Source organism: Zeugodacus cucurbitae, chromosome 5 (genome assembly GCF_028554725.1).
Source record: "Zeugodacus cucurbitae isolate PBARC_wt_2022May chromosome 5, idZeuCucr1.2, whole genome shotgun sequence".
NCBI lineage: Eukaryota > Metazoa > Arthropoda > Insecta > Diptera > Tephritidae > Zeugodacus > Zeugodacus cucurbitae.
The window spans coordinates 49,991,511-50,018,747 of record NC_071670.1 but is presented as its reverse complement, the minus strand read 5'-3'; the positions used below and the strand labels follow the sequence as shown (position 1 = coordinate 50,018,747).

Here is a 27,237-nt window from a genome sequence, read left to right as displayed (position 1 = left end):
TTACAGTTAACCCTTGAATGACGTGGATGTTTTTAAGTTTTTACTGATTGACTTGTAATTCTAGATATTTCGTTATTTTTTTAAATAATTATCATTTTGTATAAGTTCTTCTGTAGAATAACTTCAAACACGAATATTTGTAGTGAAATCTCACTAATATAAATCATCACTTAAGGGTTAATACTGCACAATGCCACACCGTGTGCTTGAACAATGGGGCACTAACAAGTGTCCAATCGATAAGTACGAAAGAAACGCACCAATAACCATAGTTACGCACACATACAACCTTCTTCACATACAAACAAGTAGAAGGAATGCTCTTCCATGAAGTACGCCAGCAGTTCAAGTGGCATCTGTGTGCTTTGCTTCCTGTTGTCACTATAATTTAATTGTTTGTGGCAATTGTGACAACAAATAAACTTAGGTTATGCATGAGAAGAGCCTCACTGCTGCTGTGAAAATTTCTTATAATGAATAGATATTTTAGTGCTTGAACTTAAAGGACGTAATAAAGTTTTTATTACTGCTCGAGATAGAAATAAATTAAGAGGTTAAGAATAAGTTAAGGAGAATAAACTGCACACGATTTTCACTAATACTCGTATATGTAGATTATAAAAAGTACAATAGTAAGATTGAAAGGTTGCTTTACTTGGTTGGTATTGGATTAAAACTTAATGGCTAAGGTTAGAGATAGGTACAATCTTTCACATCTTAAGACATAATTCAAATATTATGAAAAAAAGTAAAAAAGGGCTAAGTTTGGGTGTAAACAGAACTTTTTACTCTCGCAAATTATTCATTTTATTTCATTACGATAATACACAATTTGATTCATTATTCCGCTTACAGTCGTCTAGAATAACGAAAAACATTTTTTATTGTATATGTAAGCTGGTGTAATTCCTGGACCGATTTCACTAATTGACGCCACCAATCAAAATTTTTTAATAGAATACGCGTTCAACTAATTTTGCTAAGATATCTCACATATTTCACGGATTATACGGTGGACTCTACCGGAAGCTTGAAACCCCGAATATCAGGTATATGGGGGCTATGGGGGCTATAAGAACTAATTTTACTAATTTTTGGCACAGAGACACATTATTTAAAGAAAAAGAGTATCTCTAAATTTCTATAAAATATCTGAGGGATTTACCGGTATTTTCAGTAAAAACTTAGCCTCAAGCACTAAAGTACTCATGTTCGATATCTGGAGTCTTGAAAAAATATAGGCCGATTTTTAGACGTGCGATGTCACGCTATAAAATCATTCAATGGTTCTTCATGAATATATTGTGAAGTTAACGTATCAGAGGACTTCAAATTTGTGGTATGTGTAAAACGATTTCAAGCATTTTCGAACTGTAGCATTATTCGATTCTTGGTCACTTGAGAATACATTAGGTGAGAAAAGTAAAGGGCTTTTCAATAGGACGCTACAAAAGTAGACCAATAGGGACAGCAAACGACGGCATATTTTTCCCGCTCTTTTGACATTTCTATTCAGTAAGGTTTGCCATTTCATCATGGCAAATGTCGAAATTATTAAAATTTACTACCGAAATTCGGAGTCAGAGCGCTTCGTCTAATTTATGGTCGTCATAATCGTCCTGTCAAATCAACAAATGAGCGTTTAGTGAATCTATAAACACAGTACGAAATGTTCCCGTGTCCCGTGTACTCCATGAGTCACCATTGCATCTCGAAAAAATTACGGTTCGGTGCGGTTTATGGGCTGGCGGCGTCATTGGGCCGTACTTCTTCCGTGATGATAAAGACCGGCACGTTACTGTGAATGGGAATGATAAGCGAACATTTTTGGCCCGAATTGAATGATATGGACTTGAATAATATGTGGTTCCAACGGGACGGCGGCACAAGCTACACCGCGAATGTCACAATCGATTTATTGAAACCCAAATTTGTGAACGTGTTATCTCACGAAATGGCCCAGTCAATTGGCCGCCTCGGACGTGCGATTTGACGCCGTTAGACTATTCCCTGCGGTTCAAGCCAGCGACGATTGATGGACTTCGTATGAATATCGAACGCGCAATTGTAGCAGCGGCCGATTTATGCTTGAAAACTGTCGAAAAATTGGTTCAGGGTCTCGATTTTTGCAAGCGTCCCCGTGGTGGTCATGCAAAAGAAATCGAGTTCCATACATTTGGGCATCGAATGTACTTTCACAGGAATTAGGAATTTCATTGATATCCCAACCGTTTTTGATTAGCATTCAGCTATCTTAAATTGAAAATAATTCTTATATCCGACTATATGCTGAATTCGGCTGATATTTTAAAATATGATGTTAGTTTATCACATTTGATTTGGAGTTTTTGACTCATTTGTCCATCTCACTTATATTTAATGATGGCAGCTCAACAAATCTTCATTAGTATCAAAGACGAAATGTCTTTAAATTGTATTTACTAAAACAAACTGTTCCCTAATAAATTTATTCCGCAAAATTACTTTGAAACAACGCACTCATTCTAAACTGTTAATATACCAACTTTACCAAATATAAACGTCAGTAGGATACATATACAAACTTATAAAAATTTCGGCGCTAGCGTGATGGTTTGCTTTCGACCTTTTGCAGACTCCACCATAAAAACAAAAGAATAAAACTTTGTGCTTGAGTGCCATTCAGTGCCAGGCTATTTAGTGAATGTACAAACATAAATGATTTAATAACAGACTAAATCCACTTAGATTGGTCGAAAAAATATAAGCCACTCAAGTAACGATCGGAGCATGAAACCAATGGCAATAAATGCTTTAACAACCACAAATACAAGATATACAGGGAAAAGGTCACTGCAGTAAGCAGTAAAGTAGTAAGTTTGATGGGAATTTGTACATGTTCCACATTAGTTCTTAAGAAGAAACTCAGCGAATGTTACAAAATCTTATGTCATCTATAAGCTGCTTATTGTCCGTATTTACGACTTTGTAAACCACAAGCAGTTTTCAACGGAAACGGTTTGAGTGCACTTGCAGGTAAATGTATAACAAAAAAAAAAAAACTATTGCAATGCATTTGACATGGCAAAAATTGTATGAAATTAAGTGAAAACGGCTTAGTACACAGATAAACAAAATACTTTGTATTACTTATAAAGCTCGCCATTGACATGCCCATAATTGACGGTGAGTTTGGCAACTTTTAATGTAAAACTCTTCACTTTCACAAGTTTCACCTTGTGTACGAGCACGATTTCTTCAAAACACTTTACGCTGAGGTTATTCTTTTTCTTTACCTCTTATTACTGAGAAAAGGGAAGAACAAGTAATATACAACATCTCTATTTAGAAAAAAATGTGGAAAATGTAACAAAGCTTGTACACAAAAACCTAACCAAACAATGTAACCCGTAAACCAGTAAGCAAAAATTAGTTGTTTCTGAGTAAAATAGAAAAATTATAAATTTCATAAGATTTTTCATGCAAATATATGAGAACTATGCAAAAAATTTAGGAAAAGTTAAATGTTTAATTTAGGTGAAATCGAAAATTAGATACTCAAACAAATTGATGATTTATGGAGACTAAATCTTATTAAAAAGCAATTTTCGTATTGTTAAGATGACCAGGGCTCAAATTAAAGTCCAGAACAGTGGTCCTACTACACCACGTCGACCGCTAGCTCTCGTCAAATGGGAATTGGATGAGGTCATGGTCTGATTTTGCTCTTCCGGGGTAGTTTTAATAGTAGAAATTTGCACCTTAACTTTTCTGATATTAATTTTAAATCCAAAGTCAAATATAAGTTATTCGGGAAGCAGGTACAGTACCTGGATGGAGTCATATGTAGAAGTTCACGTAAGTGAGGAAAGTTTCTGACTGTCATTCACTTGGGAGTGGCCAGTAACGATTCTTTTACATGTGGCTCAAGCAGCTCACGACTTCCGGTCTTAGACCAAGTATCCTCTGGGTAGCCAACAGACATCCGTTTGGAGGCGAGCTAAAGTGAGAAGGCGAAACCCGCCTATGCGGTTGTGCGTAGGGTTTGGGACCCACCACATAAAAACACCCCCCAATGAAAAAGAAAAAACAGCCTCGGATGAGAGACCCCAATTTTGATGACGACCACTGCAAACGTTTAAAGGACTACGAAATAAGGGCATGCACCTGGAATGTCCGGACCCTTAATTGGGAAGATGCCTCTGCCCAGCTGGTTGATGTCCTCGTAAGAGTAAAGGCTGACATCACCGCAATCCAAGAAATGCGATGGACGGGACAAGGACGGAAGAAGGTGGGTCCTTGTGACATCTACTACAGCGGCCATATAAAGGAGCGCAAATTCGGTGTGGGGTTCGTGGTGGGAGAGAGACTCCGTCGTCGAGTCCTGGCATTCACTCCGGTGGATGAACGTCTAGCCACAATCCGCATCAAAGCGAGGTTCTTCAACTTATCGCTGATTTGCGCCCACGCCCCGACGGAAGAGAAGGACGAAGTGATCAAAGATACCTTCTATGAGCGCCTAGAACGTACCTATGAGCGCTGCCCCCGCCACGATGTCAAAATCGTGCTTGGCGATTTTAACGCCAGGGTGGGTAAAGAAGGTGTCTTGGGCACAACAGTCGGAAAATTCAGCCTCCATGACGAAACATCACCAAACGGTCTGAGGCTGATCGACTTCGCCGGGGCCCGAAATATGGTCGTCTGTAGTACTAGATTCCAGCATAAGAAAATCCATCAAGCTACTTGGCTGTCCCCGGATCGAATCACTCGCAACCAGATCGATCATGTTGTGATAGATGGACGACATGTCTCCAGTGTTTTTGATGTGCGTACGCTTCGTGGTCCCAACATCGACTCGGACCACTATCTTGTAGCAGCTAAGATACGCACCCGCCTTTGTGTAGAAATGCGTACACGTCAACAAACACAAGGAAGGTTCGACATCGAGAAGTGCAATCACAACCGACAGCCGAACGATTTTCTACTCGACTTGCACTCCTGCTCTCTGAGAGCACTCATCAGTATCTCGGTATAAGGGAGCTGTGGGACGGCATATCAAACTCCTTACGTACAGCTGCAACCGAAACCATTGGTTTTCGGAAAAGCCAAAAAAACAGCTGGTATGATGAGGATTGTCGTCTCGCAGTGGAGAGAAAACAGACTGCCTACCTCGCAATGTTGCGATCGACCGCAACACGAGCGGGATGGGAAAGATACTGAGAGCTGAAGAGGGAAGCGAGACGCATTTGCAGACAAAAAAAGAAAGAGGCCGAAATGCGTGAGTATGAAGAGCTTGACAAGCTGGCCGACAGGGGTATTGCTCGAAAATTTTACGAAAAGATCCGGCGACTAACTGAAGGTTTCAAGACCGGAGCGCACTCCTGTAGGACCTCCAGAGGTGATCTAGTTATTGATGACCAGAGTATACTGAGTTTGTGGAGGGAACACTTCTCCAGCCTGCTGAATGGCAGTGAAAGTACAACACCAGGAGATGGCGAACCCGATTCCCCAATCGACGACGATGGAGCAGATGTTCCATTGCCCGACCGTGAAGAAATTCGAATAGCAATTACGCGCTTGAAGAACAATAAGGCGGCGGGTGCCGATGGATTACCGGCCGAGCTATTCAAATACGGCGGCGAAGAGCTGATAAGGTGCTTGCATCAGCTTCTTTGCAGAATATGGTCGGAAGAAAGCATGCCTGACGGTTGGAATCTCAGTGTACTCTGCCCAATACACAAAAAGGGAGACCCCACAATTTGCGCCAATTACCGTGGGATAAGCCTCCTCAACATCGCGTATAAGGTTCTGTCGAGCGTATTGTGTGAAAGACTAAAGCCCACCGTCAACAAACTGATTGGACCTTATCAGTGTGGCTTTAGACCTGGAAAATCAACAACGGACCAGATATTCACCATGCGCCAAATTTTGGAGAAGACCCGTGAAAATAGGATCGACACACACCATCTCTTTGTCGACTTTAAAGCTGCTTTCGACAGCACGAAAAGGAGCTGCCTTTATGCCGCGATGTCTGAATTTGGTATCCCCGCAAAACTAATACGGCTGTGTAAGCTGACGTTGAGCAACACCAAAAGCTCCGTCAGGATCGGGAAGGACCTCTCCGAGCCGTTCGATACCAGACGAGGTTTCAGACAAGGTGACTCACTCTCGTGTGATTTCTTTAACCTGATGCTGGAGAAAATAATACGAGCTGCAGAGCTAAACAGAGAAGGTACAATCTTCTATAAGAGTGTACAGCTACTGGCGTACGCCGATGATATCGATATCATTGGAAACAACACCCGCGCCGTTAGTTCTGCTTTCTCCAGACTGGATAAGGAAGCGAAACGTATGGGTCTGGTGGTGAACGAGGACAAGACGAAATATCTCCTGTCGTCAAACAAACAGTCAGCGCATTCGCGTCTTGGCTCCCACGTCACTGTTGACAGTCATAACTTTGAAGTTGTAGATAATTTCGTCTACCTGGGAACCAGCATTAACAGCAATAACAATGTCAGCCTGGAAATCCAACGCAGAATCACTCTTGCCAACAGGTGCTCCTATGGACTAAGTAGGCAATTGAAAAGTAAAGTCCTCTCTCGACGAACAAAAGCAAACTCTACAAGTCTCTCATCATTCCCGTCCTACTTTACGGTGCAGAAGCGTGGACGATGTCAACATCCGATGAGACGGCACTAGGGGTTTTCGAGAGAAAGGTTTTGCGGAAGATTTATGGTCCCTTAAGAATTGGCCAGTCAAGAAGAAGAAGGTACAGTACCTCACTTCGAGACACATAAATAAGGATAAATTTGAAAAGATACTGTCTATATACTCCTCCTTATATAATTTAGCGTACCCTCAATTATTACTTTCGGTATACTATCTGATAATTCAAAAGTTTTTGTTCGCTGGGCAACTGTTTACTTCTCCTCTAATAACGAATACCCTACACCATGCTGGCTTATGTACTTGCAGAAGACTTAATGTTGCTTGTATATACTTATGTCTAATGGAGGTTGCTTCAGCTTTTGTACTTTTGTGGCATTATCCTGTGAAGGATTGCACGCTATACATATACATACATATGTACATACATGTTGCGTGAGCTATAGGTCGGGGTGTGAGTACAAACGAATGATTACATTTTCAAAGTTAGATCAAAATTTCTTGACTTTCACGCACATAAAATCAATTGTATGTACGTATTTCTTAAATTGAAATATATATTAATCACAAAATTTATGCCACACCATGAACTTAGGCTCATAAAAGGTCACTGGCGGTCTGTAGATGATTTACATTGTACACTACATTGCTATTATTAGATGTTATTGAAACACTTAACACATTGGTGGTAAATTAACATTATTTTAAAATGGTCAGTAGTATTATTTTCCATAAAAGATATACCGATTTTCTTTTATATATTTTTGTTTTTTTTTTTCTCAAATGTTGGCGTTTAATTTCTCACCCTAAAATAATCAACAATGTGTGAATTTGTTGGTAGCACACAAAAAACCTAATCGATTTAATTGATGTGACGAGGATGCTGAGCTCCTTCTTTACCAGTCTTCGAATTTATATATATGCATATATATTTATATAAATATTCAGCAGTTCATCAGGTTTATGTATACATAATTATAAGTATGTATATGACCATTAACCATTAATATGAATGAATGTATGTTTGCAAGTTGCTCATATTGAACTGCGTTTGCGTGGGCGATAAAATCAAAATTGACAGTCAATATTCACTATAGAAATTTCATGGTTGCGAACAATGATGCCACAAAATGTGAGCAACAAAGGCATCAAACCAATACACTCATATACAATTCATACAAAATGTGCTTTAACATATCCACATACGTTTACACAGAAACTGAGTTGTGAAGATGTAGATTTTGATTTGCTAAATCATCTAGTGATGCTTATTAGAGGAAAAACCATTTCCCACATATTTATTTATGTATACGAACAAATAGCTATGCATTCAACAGATAATTAATCAATTAAATCTATAATATAAACACTGAATGAACTTTATATATAATTTATTTAATATTTAAGCTAATAAAATAATACAAATGTGTGCCAAGGACCTTCGAATCGAATATAGAAAATATGGAACTAAAATTTGATTGAAAATGTACTAAATAATTCAAACCAGGAAGCTTATTTAACTAAATAATTAAATAACACCGTATATTCTGAATCAGAGCTATTTATAATCAATCTTATCTATTTTGTAAACTTTAGTTCCATATAGTCATACCGCTGAATGTATGGCTTTTCCAAGAACTTTGCTATATTCTAGGCTTTTATTCATATGCTTTTCTAGAATATTATTATTCGTAATATACCATAACATAAGTGTTCGTATGAAAAAATAAATAAAAGGCTATCGCAGGAAATGGTTTGGCATTCAACAGAAAAATAATTGGACGCTACTTTGTCAGCATGCATTATTCATCTAACTTACACACTCACCTGATTTTATTGTTGTTCCCGCTATACAAATTGCCGACCGGTCTTCATTATACTTGTTTGTTTTTCCACTTTCAGAAGGACATCTCAAGCAACACTAACAAGAATATTACATTTGCAGTGTGTACATATGTATGTATGCACATGGACTTAATATCATACTAGTAGATAGTGAAGAGACTCTATGCAAATCAACAATCTAAATTGGTCCATTGAAAGTAAACAAGTATCTGTGACGTGAGACAAACTATTCCATTATTCAGCCAGAAGAAAAATAGAATGGCGATGGCAAATATTGATTATGATTTTTTGATGAAATTTCTGGCACTCGGAGATTCTGGAGTGGGCAAAACTAGTTTTCTATATCAGTATACTGATGGACAATTTCATTCACAATTTATATCTACCGTTGGCATTGATTTCCGGGAGAAACGATTGGTGAGTGCCTGAAATTGCTTGTTCTATTTCATTTTATTAAGAAGTTGTTTTAAGTTCATTTCACTATATATTAACACTTTAACAAACACTTATTTGAATTGTCAATCACTAATTACATAAATAATATTAAAAACCTTGCATTTTTCACAATAAAATACTTTTTCATCACATTTCACACAATAGTTGAAGAATGGCGGAATAAAATTTCATTTCAAACTGTCAAATATGTAAATAAATGAATTGCAGGGCGACTCAGATAATTTGGTTTATGAATGAACAGGGTGCATAATTGTTTTAATTGAACTATTCTCATATTACATATTCATATGTACAGTGTAACGTATATAAGTGTATAATTCGAAGAATTCATAATAATTTGTATATTTTTATCACATTTTAACGGTCAACATTAATGTAATCGAGTCTTTTCCATTTTACTCGTCCTATAACGCTTCTATAGATATATACATATCGTGGACGGAACCACCGCATCCATCTGCAATTGTGGGATACTGCCGGCCAGGAACGTTTTCGTTCGTTGACCACTGCCTTCTATCGCGATGCAATGGGCTTCCTGCTAATCTTTGATTTGACCAACGAGAAATCTTTCCTTGAAATTAGTAATTGGTTAGAACAATTACGTATGCATGCCTATTCGGAGGATCCGGATGTGGTCTTATGCGGTAATAAATGCGATTTAGAATCTGTGCGTGCTGTCAGCCATGAACAAGTGCGTGCACTTTCGGATCGTTATCGCCTGCCCTACATCGAGACAAGCGCATGCACCGGTTATAATATAAGACAGGCGGTAGAAATGTTGGTGGAACGCGTCATGTTACGCATGGAGAATGTAGCTACCAATTCGGAACTATCGCGTTTGATGACACAGACGCGCTGCATGCCAAATATAAACTTCCCGAGTAGTGGTGGGAATACAGTGCGTTTGGGTTACGGGGATATAGAGTTGACGGAGGAGCAACAACGGAGTCGAAATTGTAAGTGTTAGACGCTGAAGGCACATGGGTCATTCTATTTTAACTCAAAGCTGTTTTGTACAATAATTTTTAAATGTGTATAATATTTTTATGTGTGAATTTGTGAATGTTGCTATTAAATAGAGGTGACACTGTTGTTAAAAATTAATATATTATACAAATTAACTGCTCAATTAATGTAATGTTCGCTCAAATGTATAATAACACTATTAATTGTAAACTAAATTGTTTGTAAAGATTTTAAAAAATATATTTACATACACATATACATATATATAAATAATTACTATGAAAATACAAAATCCTACTTATGTATATACATGAATAAAGTCGTTTTGCTTCAATTAAATAAAATACCCAGAGCTAGTGTAAAACTTAATGATAGAAAACCGAAACTGTAATCCACTGGTGCTGAAGCATTGCGGCTATCAATCCAATTGCGATAGTAACTCACATTCGAGTAAACGCCAGGGAATCCTTTTTGCGCACAACCATTTCCCCAGGACACAATACCGACCAGTTCGTTGTTACAAACAAGCGGACCACCGGAGTCACCTTGACACGAGTCAGTGCCACCTAATAAGCTGCCTGCACAAAACATGCCTTCAACAATACCATTGCCATATGAGGTCCTACAAACGCCTTGCTGTATAATGCTCACATTAGTCATCATTAAGTCGGTAGATAGCAAACCCTGTGAGGAAAATAAGTAATGTTTAAGCGAAACTTTTATATTTAATATATTAACCACTGACCTGCGAAGTTTTACCCCAACCTGAGACCTGACATTTAGTACCCGGCGCAACTGATGAATTGCTCAGTACAATTGGAGATACAGTCAAGTGTGTTTTATTCGCTGGTAGTCCGGTCTTTAAGAACATAACTCCAACATCATCACGCATTGTATCCAAACTAAAGGAATTCGTGTAAGCTATCGACGTGACATCCGAAACAATCGTACCATTGACGCGTGAAAATCGATTTTGTGTGCCCATTACAACTATAAATTCTTTCGCCTTCCGATAACGCTTTCTATCTGTACTGAATAAAGATAAAATTGATTTTTATTATACCAATAAATGCAGATATTTCTATATTTTGTAGGGATTTCATTATCCAAATATAATAAAGATAGTATAAAGCAATGATATCCATTTTATATCAAATTGTGTATAAAAGTTATTTAATTAAATTTTTATCGAGTATGTGACTTACTTATATAAACAATGTGCTGCCGTTAGAACTTTATTTGGCCCAATTAATGAGCCACCACATATATGTCCTCTACCAAATATGCGATCATGTTGTTTCAGTCGTATGGATACTTGAAATTTGGTGCGTGATATAGGCGCCTCTACGCCATTTATGATACGTGGATCCAATTTCGAGTCACTCTGTGAGTAAGCTATAAAAAATATTATTAGTTTTTGTTCTTTTAAAATTCAATGTGAATATAGCATACGTTCTTCAAGCTAACTTGTCCTTCCTAATTTTATCAAGTATCATTGATTATCAGTTTAAATAAATAATTTACTATTTGTAATCAAAATATTAAAACTTTTCTCAGATAATACAAACATACATACATTTATATGTTTATTTACTGTGAATCAACACTTCCTATATGTTAATATGTATTGATTTATTTACGAAATCGGACAATTTCAAATTTCGTAATCGCGATAATTTTCAATGACACTCACTATACAAAGGTAATATATATTCTATTGAAAAAAAAGTTGTGAATTATTTGCGACGTCATATCATTAACAATTCGTATAAATGGGTAAATATATTTCTATACTAGTATATAATATATACTATATACTAGTGATAGTCGGTACAGAAGTTATTTCTTCAGCAATCTCTAATTTTAATGTTGCTGTGTCTAAAACCTTTTTTTTCATATGTCTTTTTAAACTTTTTCAAATATCACAAATTGCGGTTAATGTAGCATGTAGGATGCTGCCCTAGGTTATACAGTGTTTGATAAAAATCCAATAACAGCGTTGAATCACACATTGCACATTCGCAGTTATATAGAGCATGTGTGTATTTATATAGTTGGAAGAATGTTGATAGGTTTTTGCCAAGATATTTGCTGCTGTTGATAAGATAGTACATTCAATAACGTGTTTCAAAGGGTTTCTCCTATTGATTATTTGTCATATAATATTGCAATTGGTAGTGCTTTTTTTTTCAAATCAATTATTGATAAATCATAATACATTTTAATTAATATTGTCATTGAAAGTAGTCGAATACATACACGCTTTATAATAATCACTTCCTTCAAACATTTGAGTATATATTCTTAATTAAATAGTTTTTTAAACAATCAGAAAACCGATTTTTTCACTTTTAATTGATCACTTTGTCATTAGGAATTATGTTTTTGTTGTTGTAATCATGATTTTGTATGATTTGTAAAATTATTTTTTCAGTCTTGAGTCTTTTCCACGTTTATATAGTATGTATGTATGTTAGCACCATTAAATTATTGTACTTCATATATATATTAATTTTCAGATTCCATTTTCATTATTAATTCGTTTTAAAACAAACTTCTTTAACACATTTTTAGATTTTATAAAATTGAACACTTGCTTACATTTTTCAAAACCAATCACCAACACAATTAGCAATAAACCACGGAGTTGCATTATTACAAAAATAAAATAATACTAAGACACGCAAAAATATTCGAAAAACCAAGTTAACCGCGCGAGCTCCAAATGCTGTATGAGCAACAATTGTCAATAAGTTTTCACATTTTGCCAATAGCGGTAATTTATCAAGAAAAAAAGAAATCTATTATCAGTAACAGGTAAGGACAGGATAAGAGTTGTGATAACAATTTAACAATATTTATGAATATGCAGTTAGATAGGGTGATTCACGTACTGTCAGGTGTTGTAAACTCTAAAGTTTAACTACTAACAATATTTCATTTACACACTATCTAATTATGTATGTATATATGTATGATTAAATGTTTTTAATAAAGTACTGAAGGCCAAACATCACTCGAAACGTTATCAGTTTGAGATATTAGCTAAAACGTCATAAACGAAAAGGTAAGTTGACAAACATAAACATATCTCTTAAAGCAATAAATCTTGTATAGCTCATTAATGCTAATTTGAAGATTGTGTTATTTTTTTTATTATGAACTAAAAAATTTTGGTTGTATCGAAAAGTGTCTTTATTAAAAAAGAATTAGTGTTAATATTCGAGCTAACAATAGCTTTTCAATGCCACATTGCACTTATATAGATTTTCAAATATATAGATATTTCTTATTTATATCAGTTTTAGCAGTAGATATGTATGTGTATGTTTTTATAAAATTTGGACGGATGGTTCATGACAATGCTGATAGCTGATTTGTAAATATTCGAGGTACAAATATATAGATAATTATGTTTGTGTATAAAAATTTCTCAAGTAATTAGCTAAATATAATTCAATTCGACTATAAAACTAAGGCACTTCTTATCGGTTATAATATTATTGGAATATGTATCGAATTGTAGTTGAAAGAATGCTGGCGCACGTTGTATTGAGTGTACATGAAGTTATACACTATAAGAAGTAATCTTGTGAACACACACTTAAAACTAATTGCAATCGTAAAATGGACAAAATCGTAAAAAAGTGTTTGAACTACACTCCTCTATATGAAATACTTCATAATTGGAATATTAAATTTTTGAAGTTTTTTCTTGTCTTTTATATGTAACCATGTAGACTACGTGAGGTACTGTGATGGTGTCTAGGTGGTTGATAGCCAGGTTCCTGCATTTCCATTTGCATAACTAAATTTTTCTGTTCACCACGTAAATCGTAGGCATGACGAGCTTCGCGATGCAAAATCATTGCACCCAATCCGAGTGTAATAAATGAGACAACTGCAACAGCATAAGACCAACCGAGCACATTGAATTTCGGGTACATAAGCCAATCACGACGATAGGCACAACCACCGAAAATGCATACAGCCAAGAATAGTAGTAGCGCTGCCAAAGTAATTAACGCCAAAATAATTAATTGAATGCATTTAATGTATATAAATATGCTACTTACAAGAGCTAGCTGTACAGAGATATGAAATTCTTATCATCAACCACTCATATTGTAGCACACCTTTCAATGGCAGACGTATAACAACTAGCGCTAATATGGCTAAAGATGTGAATGTTAGTAGAAAAGCCAATGTAACACAAGCTTGTACAGACATTAGCCAACCAGGTAGCAGGTACTCTCTGATGACATAGTATTCCTGTACAAAAATGTGGCATTTAATTATTATGACTTTAAATATATACATGAAATAAAATCCTATATAACAACATACATGACTGAAGATATTGTGGCATCCATTGAATTGTCGCGGAAATTGGTAATATGGATACACAAAATTCTTAAAACAATACTCCCACAAGCCCATATTCTTGAAGCTGCTGTGTGTTTCCTCATACGACTCTATCCAATAGGGTGAACAGAATGCCATCATCAGAAAGAAATATGCCACAAAAGTGACAATTCCACCGAGCACAACGCCATCTAAACATTGAATTACATTTTAAACATGTTTTAGAATGTACACAAACAAATTGGTGAATCAGTATTTAGGGCTGCGGCTGGTTTAATTGATGCGCAACCGAACACTACTTGTTAGCACTCACTTGATGCACGCGGATAATCGCCTTTTTCAACGCTGGTATCTGCCGTGTCTGTCGACTGTTGCTTTGTAAAATTGCGCATTTCTTTAGTTAAATAATTTCTTTATTTTAATTAAAACCCACTCTTGTTTAACAACAATTAGAAAATACACAAATGTAAACTACACTAAAAAACTATTGTCAACACACACATACAAGAAAACACCGCCCTAATAAAGGTGTGGACACAATGACATTAGTAAACGTCAAATTAAATGTCAATTGGAAAGAAACAGTTTTGTAGTCACTGTATTAGCAACAAACTGTTGCGTTGGTTTTGAAAACATATGAAAGCATATTAATTGAAAATAGTATTTTTGATAATAAAAACAAAAAATATATTTTAGTAATGTATTGGTAAATATAATATTTATATATTTGTATAAAAAAACTACTTTAATAATCTGGCAACCTTGTTTTCACTGCAATATAAGCAAGATATTAAGAATATTATTTTCAATATTTTTAGATTTTAAATATTAATTTTGAACTATTTTTTTATGTAAAATGTGAATAATTTTCTTAATATTCAAATTTGGACAACAAATATTATTATTTATTTAAAAAACTAGTTACATTTTATTAATTATTACAGACCACAAATTTCAAATAATTTATTAAAATTAGTATTAAAAACTATAATACATACTATGTCAACCATTTATAATTTCACTTTAGCCTCCTTTGATGTGAATATACCCTCCATTTCATCGACATGCTGATGTTCCAGATGCTTCATATAAGCCAGAAAGCATGTCCATAACAAACTACAAACACTGATGAAAGGCACACGATTCTTCTCTGGTACGACGGAGAAATTTATGATGCCAACAATGGGCCAAATGGACATGGCGACCTGTGAAAGCAAAATAATTAAATTAAATATGTTTAAGTAATATTAAAGCCTCCTCATTGCTTACCTTATACGTGGGTATGAATTTTTTGCGCACCTCCGCCGCGGCTTCGCCCACAGTCTTCATCTCCAACAGACTCATTATGAAATAAAAGCATGTCATGGCAGCAGGTGTGTAGGACATTTGTTCCACGACTGTTTTGAAAACGGCCGTACGCAGTGATGTCTGTGGCCACATGGCGCTGGAGACCTTAATCCAACTGTATAGCGTTGGTGCAACAAAAAGACCGCCATATAGACTGAAACGTAACGCACGCCACCAATCGTAGTCAGCTGATGGAAAAATTTAATATAAATTTAAAATATTAATTTATTAATATTAACAAAAAAGCTTGAAAGTAAAATTTTAATAAATTATAAGAAAAAAATTTATATTATATAATATAAAATAAATCATATTAAAAATATATTTACGCCAACTTCTCCCTTCGAAGGTCTGTTGTATTAACGAACTGGTCGGCCAAATCAGGCTATAGGAAACCATACCGCGCGTAACGGGATACCGTTGCAGCATCATCTTAAATCGTTGCAAGAAGGCAGCCATTTTTATGTAGTTTATATAATTATTTTAATGCAGTTTATTTATAATTTAATACTCCGTTTTTAAATCACTTTCACTTAAATCATCATTTAATAAAAGTTGCTAAGTTTTCTATATTTCATCAGATGCATCGCTTATTTTAAATATTTTATGTTTTAAATATTTTTTATTTATTATATGTTTTAATATTTTAAAACTAAAAATATTTTTTTTTTCGGATAATTAATTAAAAATTCAAATTTATCACACCTGATCCCTTAACCCTTAATCGAAACAAACTTGCCCTCATTTGACTCGAAAGGAAAACAAATCCGAAGGATCAGACGGGTCCAAACTAGATGAACGAGTGGAAGGAAAATTAGATACAAGAATCGCATTCCGACTACCAGTTCACTGAGTGTCTTTCAAGCGGAGATTAATGTAATCATAGAAAGTCTTCTATTTTTTACAAAGAGGGTACTTGCAATAAGAAATGTATGTATTTATTTTTACAGATGGCCAAGCGGCCTTGAAATCACTAAAGTTTCTTACGAGTCTCATTGAAGATAGTAAAATAATGCCTGGAGCTATTAGTGGGTCTAGCTGTTTATTTCACTATAAACCTGCAATGGGTTTCAAGACACAGTGGCATTCCCGGTCCACCTTAATATTATATTCCCAGTAAGAGCGAATATACATGCCTCTGGTCACTTGTAGACACTTAATCGACAAATATGCCATAGATATAGCTGAATCTTTGTGGAAACAATCCAAGACTTTCTCAACAAGCAGACAAATGTGGCCTAAATGCGTAAAAGGTATAAGCGCCGCACATGTCGAATATTGAAATACAAAGGGAATGACTTAGTGCGCTTTCACACGGGACACCACTGTCTCAAATTCTCGGGCGATTCTCTTTTGCTGTTGCCCATTGCGTTCACACGAGGAATTTGTGTTCGACAACTCTATTTGTGTTTTTCTCTCATTCTCTTGCAGACTGCATACTTGGCGCGATTCTCCTCTCCTCGTTCCCCTCTATCCCCCCTATAAACCAAGAATTGCCGCAACAGGAATTGACGCGTGTGAAAGCGCACTTAAGAACTATACTAAGAATGCTAACAGGTCATTGTCTGATTGGAAGACATGCAAGTAGACTGGGGACAGCAAGTTGACAAGTTGTTGAAAATCTAATCAAGACTTTTTCCAGGATCAATGACTTTTGGCTCAGGTCAATGACCTATTCAAAATATAAACAAAGCGTTGACGGTTCATTGATCTTGAAAGCTAGGTATGTTTCGAAATCAAACGGACAAGACAGCAGTCAAGGAGATCAAGTGAGTGTTTTGGAAAAAATTGTTCCATGTATTAACCTAACCTGGTACTAAATATAATAAATAAATATAAAATAAAAATATTTCGCTTAATCCCGAAGCCCTTCTTTAATTGTTCGCACTATAAATTTATTATTTATAACTTAAACGAATTAATTGAGAATTTACATTCTTCAATTGTTTCCGCATGATTATTTATTTCTTTGTGCTTAAAATGCTGGCCTTGATTTTGAAAAAGTGCACGCGCATACAGGCTACTATTAACACTGACTTACTACAATAGCTGTATTTTTTATTGTTTTATTTGCTTTTGAATGCATAAGTGAATATTTATATATGTATTTGCATGTTTTTTCAACTACAAAATACACCCACCTACTTACATATATGGCTAAATAGTATACTAGTACATACATACATGACACAAAATTCACTGGAAGTCGGTTTTCCACTCTAAAACAATGTGCATTTCAAAGGCACAAAATAAAAGGTTACGCGCATACAAACATGCATATACATATGTACAGGTGTATATATGTATAGAATTTCTTATCACTTTTCCATGCAATTCAGGCAAAGGTCGAGTATACGCAGCGCCGCCCCATGTTGCCGCAATTAACCTAAATTCGCAGCTATGCAACGCGACCGTCAATTTTTTTGTTGCAATATAAACACGTTCTAACCGCAAAACACGACGTATTCAGTGCACAGTCATAACACAGTCGAGCCCTGCAAACAAGCATGGCTCAAAGCGGTGGATTTGTATGGTTATTTTTGTTTTACAGTTTAAGTCTCGTCTGCTTGGTTGACAGGTGTCAGGCATTCTATCCTCGAATCGTAAATGGCACACAAGCTAATGAAGGCGAATTTCCTTTTGTGGTGAGTAGTTGTTAAAGCGTGGTGAATAAGTTTTAGAGTATATAGTTAAGCAGTTATCGGCGGTTTAAAGTTCAAAACTGAAAGTTCTTCTTCTCGTTCGGTTAAGGTATCCCTGCGTCGCGCTTCCGACGGCCGTCACAAGTGTGGCGCTTCGCTTTTGAATCGCGTTTGGGTGCTCACCGCGGCACACTGTGTGGTGAAATCGCAGCCGGAGCAATTGAGTATACAATTTGGCGGCAACGAATTGGATGCGAACAGCACCAAAGTGTCGAATGTCAGTAAAGTAATAGTGCATGAAAATTATCAACCGGGCAACTTGCATATCAACGATATCGCGCTGTTGCGTCTGCAGTCACCACTCAAGTTTAGTGCTAAAGTGCGCGCCGTGCATTTGCCGGCAGCGCAGCAGGATACAGCGGAGGCTATGCCCGCTGTGCTGATTGGTTGGGGACTGAATGCGGTGAGTTCGAAAAAAATTTGAAATTTTCAACATTCACTCACTTAAATATTCCTCTTACACCTCTTACAGACCGGTGGCGTCATACAAAAACAATTGCAAAAGGTGCACCTTCAGACATTCAGCGATGAGGAGTGCAGTCAACGACATGGCATACCATTGCACGCCACCACAATCTGTGCCGGTGTGCCGGAAGGTGGTCGTGGTCAGTGTAGCGGCGATTCGGGCGGTCCGTTGTTGGTGGATGGTCAACAGGTGGGCATTGTTTCGTGGAGTCGCAAGCCGTGCACTGTGGCGCCATATCCCGGTGTGTTTACGGAAGTCTCTGCTTATGTGGACTGGATGCAACAGATGATCGGTAATGATCGTGATGATGGCGATTGGGATGAGTCGTGGGAAGAGCTGACAACGGGCAATCTCATTATAGTGCGTAGTAAAAAAGGCGTAGCCAGTTTGTTGGCAAAACACAAAGGATAATAAAGAATAAATTATAAAGGAAATGTAATAAAATGGATTTTTTTTCTTTCCAAAAGAGGTTTTTCGTATGCTGAAAAGGATCACTTGTTTTTCAGCCGGCCATTATGGGTTACAGTATTAAATTTTTAGTAGATTAAATGGATTCGTTGACCTTCAATCAGAACACTTCTATTGAAGTTAAGAGAATTGGCAATGGGGTTGAATAGTCATAGTCTCGGCTTATTCTGAGTTGATCGTGATTTCTCAAGCGGTTTTTCTCAGTGTGCAGTGTAAGCGACTGAGAAGATCATATTTAGAAGAAATTTTCGAAATATTTCTCTCACAAATATGATTCAATGAAGGCAAAGAAAAAATATTCTATTTTTGAGCTCGTAAAGAAAGGATTGCTGTTCAATGAACAAAATTGAAAGTGATACTTCCTTCAAGCCTTTTCCCCAGTGAGTCGTCCGGACTAATTGCTCGGCCGATCTTTATCTGTTCTATTAAAGGTATCAATATTGTAATTTCGGACTAAAGTTAGATGCTCCAGTGAATACAGAAGCTGATAAAAACCTAATCAAACTAAATAACTTAAGAGCTTCACACGATCATTAAGGATACTTAATGCTCAAATATTAAAAAAATTATCCTCATTTTTCTGATCCATATATAATTTTACCTAAAATATTTTTTAAAGGTCTCACTACGGCATCCTCGGAATAGGCAACATTTTTGTGCTGGAACACTTATACAACCGCAATGGGTTTTAACGGCAGCTCATTGTTTAATGTACACCAAGAAACCCGAAGAACTGATCGTACAATATGGCACAAATGAACTGAAGCCAACAAAATCAAAACTGATGAATGTCAGTGAAATAATACGACATGAGGGATATAGTCACACCATAGCAATACACGATCTGGCGCTATTGAAGTTGGAAAGTGCGATCAAAGACGTGAACTTGGTCACACTCGCTGGGGATGAAGGTTGCTCCGAAGTTAAACCAAAAGAAGCGTCCTTATTGTTTGTCGGTTGGGGTTTAAACGAGGTGGGTTTTAAAAATTATAATGAATAAATGTATTACTTAGTCTTCACTGTTATTTTCAGACTCAAGGTTCCCTGCAACAGCAATTGCAAAAGGTAGAACTGGAGTTAATCTCGCGCGAAGAATGCCGAGAGCGCACAGAATCACAACTTTATAGCACAAATATATGCGCTCTAGCACCTGAAGGTACTCGGCAGGGACAATGCAATGGTGACTCGGGTGGACCGCTACTCATGGGTAAACAACAAATTGGCATCGTTTCGTGGAGTCTAAAGCCATGTGGCACATATCCTGGTGTATTTACTAATGTTGCTTGTTATAGGAAGTGGATTTTAGGTAATATAAGTGGGGAAAATATGATAAGAAAGAAAATAAAATAATATAATAAATAAAAAAATATTAGAAAAATTAAAAAAAAAAAATTATAAAAAATAAAAAAAGAAAAATAAAAAAAAAGAATAAATAAAAAATGAATTTAAATCGTCGCTAAATCATCACTTTATTTGTCGTTAACATTTTTAAAATCCCCAATTATAATTGTCTATATATGTATTATAGTTAAGTATGTATGTATGTAAGTAAAATCGTATAAATATAAAATATGCATGTAGCGTTTCGGTAAGCGTATATAATCACATATTTTTTCGTTATTTTCTAGCTATAAATATATTTAGTATATGTATGTATGTATATGTAGTCTATGTGAGTGTGTGTGTGTGCGTGATTATGCGTTTCAGTCATTATAGCGCAAATGCATTATTAACTTTTGGTATTAAACTCTCATTCTGCGGCAATGCTAAATGATGTTGGAACTGTTTTAACTGTTGTTTCGACTTTTGCTCTTCGAGTTTCAATTTATCACCCTGCTTCTGCATGTGTGCTAAAAATGTGATCCAGAAGAGACTACAAAAACTAACAAATAAAATTCGATTCGGTTCGGGTATTAAACCGAAGTTAATTGTCTGCAAAACTGGAATGATGAAAATGGCAATCTGTAAGCGGAATAAAATTTAAAATTATTGTTGTGTTTGAAGTGTGAAATTAATCTAAAAAAACTTACTTTAACGGTTTTTGGGAATTTATCTTTGACTTCAGCTTTAGCCGCTTCATAGCCTTTACCCTCCAGCACTGTCATGCCGAAGTAGAAGCTCGTGCTGGCGAATGGTGCGTACGAAGCTTGCTCAACGATGGCCTGTTGAATGGAATAAAAACATAAGAACATATAGATGATCTCAAATGCAGTGGAAGTGCTTGAGGCTCGGTTTTTTACCGATTTATTTATATAAATTTAACTATAACATCGAAAATATTTAATAAATATAATAAACCACTCACCTTCAGCGCTCCAATACGTAAATTCGTTTGCGGCCACATTGTGGAGGCCACACGCAACCAACCATATAAAGTGGGCGCCACAAAACAGCCACCAAATAGGCCAAAACGTAGTATACGCATCCAATCATAATCCTCTATGTTTCACCAAAAATAAACAAAAAGCTATTTGAAATAGTATTTCGAACTAAATAAATTTGTATGCCCTCATACTTACTCAGTTTTTTGCCTTCGAGCGTTTGCTGCATAAAACTACTCGTCGGCCATACAATCGAATATGCGATAACACCTTTGGCCAGTGGATGTGCAGATGAGAACAGGCGCCATTTTGCTTTCAAAAAATTAACTGTTGCCAACTTAACCATTTTGTTTTTGTTTTGGTTTTTTTTTTTGTTATATAAATTAGGCACTAAATATTAAAATAATAACTAATATAAATAAATGTATTCAAATACATACATGTTTAGAGCTGCGTAGAATACGAAAACGGAAACGGAAATGTGTTTGCGGAAATGTCAAATTGCACTAATACTTTGTTTTTATAATATTTCTAAGGTCACCAAAAGAGCGAGACGAATGACCGACATTAACCTCGAATATTTGGCAAGCGTGAGCATTTTATACAATATTATATATGTACAAATACTTATATACTTGTTTTAGTAGTTTATAGTAATATAAATAATGAACAGCTGTGCCATTTTCAGACGAGACGGCGCCACTTTTAGTGACATAGTTGCGAATTTATATGGCTTACAAGTAGCGGAGGTGCATTAGCACTGTCATACTCTTACTTACAATCATGCATATGTATATGCAGATGTATGTATGTATGCGCTTCATTTAGAAAATCTCATATATCGGGAAATTGTTTATTGAAATATTTTAATATTCCGAATTTTTATACTGTTCTATATATTTATAATCATTTTTTCTAATACATACTTACGTATACATTATAGCTTTATATGTATGTATATACATGGTACCTATTATCAGAATTGTTTATGTTTTCATCTAAATATATAATTTAAATATTTAAAAAAAATATTTCACTACATTTTTATTAATGTTATTTTTTCAAACTCTGATCCTTGATTTTTTCGTATCATTTAAAAAAAAATAATTTTTTTTTCTTTTAGAATTCTTTTTAAAATTCTCTCCGAACCAATTTCTATTTTTTTTGTTAAGAAATTTTTTTCAAAAAATATTATTCCCTACTACTCCTGCACTACTACTTTATTTATGTTATTTTTTTCAAACACTCATACTTGACTTTTTCGTTATGATAGTATTTTTATTATAAAAAATATTTTCTTACAATTTTTTTGTCATTAATTTTTTTTAATATTCTTTTTAAAATTCTTTTTTTGTTATGATTTTTTTTCTTCAAAACTTATTATTCCCCACTCCCCTGATTTATTGCTAATATTTTTCAATTATTAAATTGTTTTTACAAAAATATTTTTTTTTTTGGAAAATGTAATTTTTTAAATTATTTTTTCTAAAATATTTTTTTCGAAAATTTTTTATTATTTTTATCCTAAATTATTTTAATGTATTTTCTGTCAAAATGTTCTCCTTGTTCATTTCCTGTACATTTTTGTTATTCAACGTTTTTTTTAAATATTTTTTTTAACAAAATATTCCTATAAAATTTTTTTTCCAAATTTTTTTTCGAATTTTTTTAATATCTTATATTTCAAATTCAATTCAATTCAAAATATTTTTTTATTTCAAAAATAATTTTATTGCACTTTTTTCCAAAATGAACTCCTTGTTCATTCCCTTGACTGTATTGCATTATTCAGTTTCCTTACTAAATTATTTTTTTATTTTTATTATTTTTAACAAAAATTTCCTATAATCACTTTTTTCCATAAATTCGCTACTCATTTGAATAAACAACTGCACCAAGCAACACCCTCCGATTTCATTGCTAATAATGCTATGAATCACACACGATTTGTTTAAATACTATTTTTTTTTAGCTTGAACACTTTTTCAATTCTCTATAACAAGGCATAGCATTTAAAACAACTATTTTTAGCGCCTGCATTTTACACTTTCATATACTGTATTTAATAGTTTCACATTAAATTATTGCGAAAAAAATTGTTACTTCTCTAGAATTCACTTTTAAAACACTTGTTTAATAACTCAAGTAGTAATAATACTATTATGCCATGGGGTTTTTTTGCATTATTCAATTATTTTGTTTTTATGTATTACGACTTTACTAAGCGATTGTTCTGCGGCAACTAGTGTCGGAAAGAATTGCGATATTCTCACTTTGACAATGAAATTTGGGCTTTTTTTCTAATTGTGATGTAAACTGCAGAAATTACGTTGTTGCAGCTTTCGCTGCACTTGTGCATACAAGAATATATATACATATATGTATTATAATATGTAAATTTCTATAAAGCTTTTATTTGCTTTATTTAATGATCGTTGCAAGAGAAATTCTTAAACTGACGTCATTCGTTTGTATATTTTATGAGGTAGTGACACGACGATGCAGATTTCTTTAATTATTTTTTATTGTTTTCAAGGCGAATCCCAAAAAAATTTAAAAATTAAAAAAAAAATCTAATATAATAAAAGAAACAAGCCTTTTCTTGTACTAGTAAAGTATAGAAATCCAGTTGAAGAGTCAAATACACGAACTAGCTTTCTAACCATAGCTTGCTTTCAACTCAGTGAAGTCCGCGAAAATATTGAAATAATGATTTGAAGTACCTTCTAATCATAACTTAATAGAAACCCCTTCTCCAATTCAACTTTTCTACTATATATAAAGTATGTATTTAAGTACATAAACACTGATCTTATGCTCTCAAAAACAAAAATTCGTACCAAAACAAAAAACACGATCACCGTGATGCTCTCTTACAAAATGTAAACAAATCTTTAGCCAAACCGATTTAGTATCGGTAAAGCTTTTGCAGAAAATGCATTGTATTCTAAAGAGAGCGCAAGAGTTAGTTAGAGCGAAGGTAGTGATAGTGAAATAACGGCATGAAAAGCATAAAAAGAGAGCTGTTTAACTGAAGAGGTGTTGAAATGCGTGAGCAGCATTGAACTTGACCAAATTGAAGAGCTTTCATAATTTTGAAAGCGAGCATATGTTCAAAGAAAAGACAAAAAGCAAAAAATAAAATCTAACAAAAAATCAAAAAAACATTAAAAAGAAAAAATAAGCAGGATGTACTCATCTACATATAAATAATCTACAATACGATAGAGATATAGAAAAGTGTGCTTCTGATATAGTGAGATATAGAAAAGTGTGCTTCTCTTTCATAAGACAGCTGTTAAAGCCTCAAAGCAAGCGCATTAAGGGGACTCGGAAGTATTTAAGTAACTACTTATCTATACTAATTGAGTCCACGCTTTACCTGTCGCTTAACCGCTACTTATCTAACTTTTCCGTTCTTTAAGTTGATTATTCTTCGAGTTTTACGTAAAAAATTACCTAAAATTTTCCGACAAAAAGATTAATTAAATAAGTAGTACGAAATGTCTAGACAACTTTTATACTACATATGGTAATATTTTTCCTAGAAACCTTCCTTATCGATGAACAATATATTTCTTTTAGTAAAATTTCAATAAAAATTTGCATAATAAATCATATATAGATATTATTGAGGTTCTTGGAGTATGGTGAATCGAATAAACAACTGGTATAAATAATATGAACTGGTATAAAAGATAAATACAGTGCCTATACCACTTGTATGCGGTTTCTTATATTCTCTTCCATTGAATTCAACTGAATGGCGTTGTTGTTGCTTCCATGTGTAATTTTTTAAAGAGAGTGCAGAGCCCACAGCGAAATGAGAAGTGCCAAATCGAAGAGAGCTGCTATTTGAGAAATATATCTGAGTGCTTTATTATAATTTCTAGTCATATTCAAATCTTCTGTTTAGTTAGTTAGTACATATTTCAAATATTAAGTTTGCTGGCAACTCTTTTTTAAACTCTCTGCTGATTGAGTATTGTGCTCTATATTTTAGTTATTTTATTTAATTTTAGTTGATTTTAAAAACCCATGGCAATCACAGTAAGGCTCGTACTTGAAGAATCATTAAAAACTACTGCTGGATATCTCCAAGAAACCTATATTCTTTAGATAAAATATACCTCTTAGAAATCCTACCTATTTCTTCCACACATTGTCCACTTATTCATCCATAACTATAAATAAAACTTTATTGCTTGGTCATGGCAGCGCAACTAACAGCTATACTTTCTGCTTTGTGCTACGCTTCGTCGAGAGCGATATGTCGAAGAATGCTCAAAAAATATATTTCGGAAATTTACTTAGCGCAAATGACATATATTGAATTTTAAGCCGTTCACTAAAGGCCATATATATAATATTATGGATTTTTACGTCTATTAGAGAAACCAGTTATCACTTGATATAGTATTCTGTTATAAATTTCGTAGAAACCTACATGCGCGTTGGGTATAACTCAAGCAGTATGCCATCATATATTTATATGATGTTTGTGTGCTTGTGTGTATGTGGGCCCGTTTTTGGTGGTCTTTTACACCTAGCAGCACTTTAACGTAATTAACTTAGTTAGGTAGCCGAAAAATTTGCGAATAATTCAGTTTATTTGATAAGATTGTTCTTATGACGCGAAACTGCCATTAGTGATCCAATTTGCGCTTTATCCAACGCTAATAACTCCAACAATAGTTTTTTTGTTTGCATAATTATGCGTACAGACGGACAGAAAGATGTAAGTGTGTGTGTGTGCGTGTGTGCGTGTGTCTAAGTAAATGCTAACAACTTTTTATGTGTATCTGTTGAGTGTGAGTGTTTGGCTTATGACAACGCACGAGTTAGACCCTCCGCTGCCCCTGCGCGCACTTTTTCAGCGATCTTTTTTTGTTTGATGACGTTTCAGTTTCATTTTTTTCGTTTTACTTTTTTTTGTTGCTAGCGAATTTTATTTTTTTTGATAGCGAAAATTCCGCTTGCTCTTCTTTGACGTGGTTACCGCCCTCGCAAATACATTTCCATTTCCATTTACGTTGTCGTTTTAAATTTAAAACATTTTTCGCTACTCACCTATTTTTTTTTCTTGTTTGTTGTTGTATCACTAAATAATTTTCCAAATTGTTCAGTACAAACAAATGTATGAGGAGTCTGTTTGTATATAGATTTCGTAAAGTCTGCAAAAGTCCAATTTTATTTTAGCAAATTTATTAGCGCGCTTGCGAATGTTTTGTTTTTGTATAGAACTTCACGCTTCCGCTACATTCGCTCCGTTCAATTGGCCAAACGCGTATCTCGCTAACTGTTCGCTCTCACGCGGTATTTATACTCGTCTGGAAGTGTGCTGTGCGCATCTAGTGGAAAATTTGAGATTTACTTATCAACATTTTACCTGCTCATGATGTTGCCGGAAGAGTCAGAGAGAGAGTAAGAGCGAGTGGTGCGCAGTCGTTGAGCCGGCGTGCAATCGTGGATCAGGATGCATGAGAAAGCAGTCGCGTGCTTGGTGAGGAAGAAGAAGCAGCAGCGACAGCGGTAATAGCCAGACAGTTGGTGATTAAGATAATCGAAATACATTAATAATTTAAATCAAAATATGAGTAATTGCTAAATATTTGCCATACATACTTGCATATGTACAGTTATATGCAAGTGCAAG

The 27,237-nt window shown here is 34.9% G+C and overlaps 6 protein-coding genes across 11 annotated transcripts; 2 read left to right on the top strand and 4 right to left on the bottom strand.

The window, feature by feature from the left end:
• The first annotated feature begins 8,748 nt into the window (after positions 1-8,748).
• Positions 8,749-9,913, top strand: LOC105217282 (ras-related protein Rab-27A). The gene is made up of 2 exons (XM_011192214.3): positions 8,749-8,907; positions 9,368-9,913. The coding sequence occupies exons 1-2, from the start codon at positions 8,749-8,751 to the stop codon at positions 9,911-9,913; spliced, it is 705 nt and encodes a 234-aa protein (XP_011190516.1).
• A 214-nt stretch (positions 9,914-10,127) lies between these two features.
• On the bottom strand, positions 10,128-13,084 carry LOC105217284 (trypsin alpha-3). 2 transcript variants are annotated; one of them, XM_011192215.3, is made up of 4 exons: positions 12,514-13,084; positions 11,118-11,307; positions 10,658-10,943; positions 10,128-10,596 (listed from the first exon to the last, which is right to left on the bottom strand). In XM_011192215.3, exons 1-4 carry the CDS (start codon positions 12,563-12,565, stop codon positions 10,243-10,245), a joined length of 882 nt encoding a protein of 293 aa, XP_011190517.2. In that variant the 5' UTR covers positions 12,566-13,084; the 3' UTR covers positions 10,128-10,242. The 2 variants fall into 2 exon arrangements, with proteins under 2 accessions (XP_011190517.2, XP_054088295.1); XM_054232320.1 differs by lacking the exon at positions 12,514-13,084 and adding an exon at positions 12,172-12,507.
• Positions 13,085-13,586: 502 nt separating this feature from the next.
• LOC105217285 (uncharacterized) lies at positions 13,587-14,804 on the bottom strand. Its single transcript, XM_011192216.3, has 4 exons — positions 14,591-14,804; positions 14,260-14,468; positions 13,989-14,184; positions 13,587-13,921 (listed from the first exon to the last, which is right to left on the bottom strand). Exons 1-4 carry the CDS (start codon positions 14,667-14,669, stop codon positions 13,635-13,637), a joined length of 771 nt encoding a protein of 256 aa, XP_011190518.1. The 5' UTR covers positions 14,670-14,804; the 3' UTR covers positions 13,587-13,634.
• Positions 14,805-15,174: 370 nt separating this feature from the next.
• On the bottom strand, positions 15,175-26,645 carry LOC105217278 (uncharacterized). Of its 2 annotated transcripts, none has more exons than XM_054232323.1 (4): positions 23,627-26,645; positions 15,954-16,213; positions 15,547-15,812; positions 15,175-15,482 (listed from the first exon to the last, which is right to left on the bottom strand). In XM_054232323.1, the coding sequence occupies exons 2-4, from the start codon at positions 16,081-16,083 to the stop codon at positions 15,288-15,290; spliced, it is 591 nt and encodes a 196-aa protein (XP_054088298.1). In that variant the 5' UTR covers positions 16,084-16,213; positions 23,627-26,645; the 3' UTR covers positions 15,175-15,287. The 2 variants fall into 2 exon arrangements, with proteins under 2 accessions (XP_054088298.1, XP_054088299.1); XM_054232324.1 differs by having other exon boundaries at positions 23,685-26,645.
• Positions 17,999-20,900, top strand: LOC105217279 (trypsin-1). Of its 2 annotated transcripts, none has more exons than XM_054232319.1 (3): positions 17,999-18,269; positions 19,880-20,233; positions 20,293-20,900. In XM_054232319.1, exons 1-3 carry the CDS (start codon positions 18,132-18,134, stop codon positions 20,608-20,610), a joined length of 810 nt encoding a protein of 269 aa, XP_054088294.1. In that variant the 5' UTR covers positions 17,999-18,131; the 3' UTR covers positions 20,611-20,900. The 2 variants fall into 2 exon arrangements, with proteins under 2 accessions (XP_054088294.1, XP_011190514.2); XM_011192212.3 differs by lacking the exons at positions 19,880-20,233; positions 20,293-20,900 and adding exons at positions 18,376-18,729; positions 18,799-19,217 and having other exon boundaries at positions 18,016-18,269.
• On the bottom strand, positions 20,705-26,890 carry LOC105217280 (mpv17-like protein). Of its 3 annotated transcripts, none has more exons than XM_029043502.2 (5): positions 26,652-26,890; positions 21,780-21,971; positions 21,566-21,699; positions 21,291-21,422; positions 20,705-21,222 (listed from the first exon to the last, which is right to left on the bottom strand). In XM_029043502.2, the coding sequence occupies exons 2-5, from the start codon at positions 21,925-21,927 to the stop codon at positions 20,971-20,973; spliced, it is 666 nt and encodes a 221-aa protein (XP_028899335.1). In that variant the 5' UTR covers positions 21,928-21,971; positions 26,652-26,890; the 3' UTR covers positions 20,705-20,970. The 3 variants fall into 3 exon arrangements, with proteins under 3 accessions (XP_028899335.1, XP_011190515.1, XP_054088297.1); XM_011192213.3 differs by having other exon boundaries at positions 21,780-21,974; positions 26,656-26,890; XM_054232322.1 differs by lacking the exon at positions 26,652-26,890 and having other exon boundaries at positions 21,780-21,990.
• Positions 26,891-27,237: the final 347 nt, after the last annotated feature.

What these genes read in the sequence shown, in the direction of transcription:
- LOC105217279 (XM_011192212.3), top strand. Translation starts at nt 18,132, where the DNA reads ATGGCTCAAAGCGGTGGATTTGTATGGTTATTTTTGTTTTACAGTTTA. An exon ending in AAGGCGAATTTCCTTTTGTG is followed by an intron (nt 18,270 to 18,375) that starts GTGAGTAGTTGT and finishes CGTTCGGTTAAG; the next exon opens with GTATCCCTGCGTCGCGCTTC. An exon ending in TTGGTTGGGGACTGAATGCG is followed by an intron (nt 18,730 to 18,798) that starts GTGAGTTCGAAA and finishes CACCTCTTACAG; the next exon opens with ACCGGTGGCGTCATACAAAA.
- LOC105217285 (XM_011192216.3), bottom strand. Translation starts at nt 14,669, where the DNA reads ATGCGCAATTTTACAAAGCAACAGTCGACAGACACGGCAGATACCAGC. An exon ending in CGATTATCCGCGTGCATCAA is followed by an intron (nt 14,469 to 14,590) that starts GTGAGTGCTAAC and finishes TTCAATGTTTAG; the next exon opens with ATGGCGTTGTGCTCGGTGGA. An exon ending in GCCACAATATCTTCAGTCAT is followed by an intron (nt 14,185 to 14,259) that starts GTATGTTGTTAT and finishes ATTTTTGTACAG; the next exon opens with GAATACTATGTCATCAGAGA.
- LOC105217284 (XM_011192215.3), bottom strand. Translation starts at nt 12,565, where the DNA reads ATGCAACTCCGTGGTTTATTGCTAATTGTGTTGGTGATTGGTTTTGAA. An exon ending in GGTGATTGGTTTTGAAAAAT is followed by an intron (nt 11,308 to 12,513) that starts GTAAGCAAGTGT and finishes TATTTTTTATAG; the next exon opens with CTTACTCACAGAGTGACTCG. An exon ending in GCAGCACATTGTTTATATAA is followed by an intron (nt 10,944 to 11,117) that starts GTAAGTCACATA and finishes ATCTTTATTCAG; the next exon opens with TACAGATAGAAAGCGTTATC.
- LOC105217278 (XM_054232323.1), bottom strand. Translation starts at nt 16,083, where the DNA reads ATGGCTGCCTTCTTGCAACGATTTAAGATGATGCTGCAACGGTATCCC. An exon ending in CTTCGAAGGGAGAAGTTGGC is followed by an intron (nt 15,813 to 15,953) that starts GTAAATATATTT and finishes TTTTTCCATCAG; the next exon opens with CTGACTACGATTGGTGGCGT. An exon ending in AATTCATACCCACGTATAAG is followed by an intron (nt 15,483 to 15,546) that starts GTAAGCAATGAG and finishes TTGCTTTCACAG; the next exon opens with GTCGCCATGTCCATTTGGCC.
- LOC105217280 (XM_029043502.2), bottom strand. Translation starts at nt 21,927, where the DNA reads ATGGTTAAGTTGGCAACAGTTAATTTTTTGAAAGCAAAATGGCGCCTG. An exon ending in GCTCGAAGGCAAAAAACTGA is followed by an intron (nt 21,700 to 21,779) that starts GTAAGTATGAGG and finishes GGTGAAACATAG; the next exon opens with AGGATTATGATTGGATGCGT. An exon ending in TACGTATTGGAGCGCTGAAG is followed by an intron (nt 21,423 to 21,565) that starts GTGAGTGGTTTA and finishes TCCATTCAACAG; the next exon opens with GCCATCGTTGAGCAAGCTTC.
- LOC105217282 (XM_011192214.3), top strand. Translation starts at nt 8,749, where the DNA reads ATGGCGATGGCAAATATTGATTATGATTTTTTGATGAAATTTCTGGCA. An exon ending in ATTTCCGGGAGAAACGATTG is followed by an intron (nt 8,908 to 9,367) that starts GTGAGTGCCTGA and finishes ACGCTTCTATAG; the next exon opens with ATATATACATATCGTGGACG.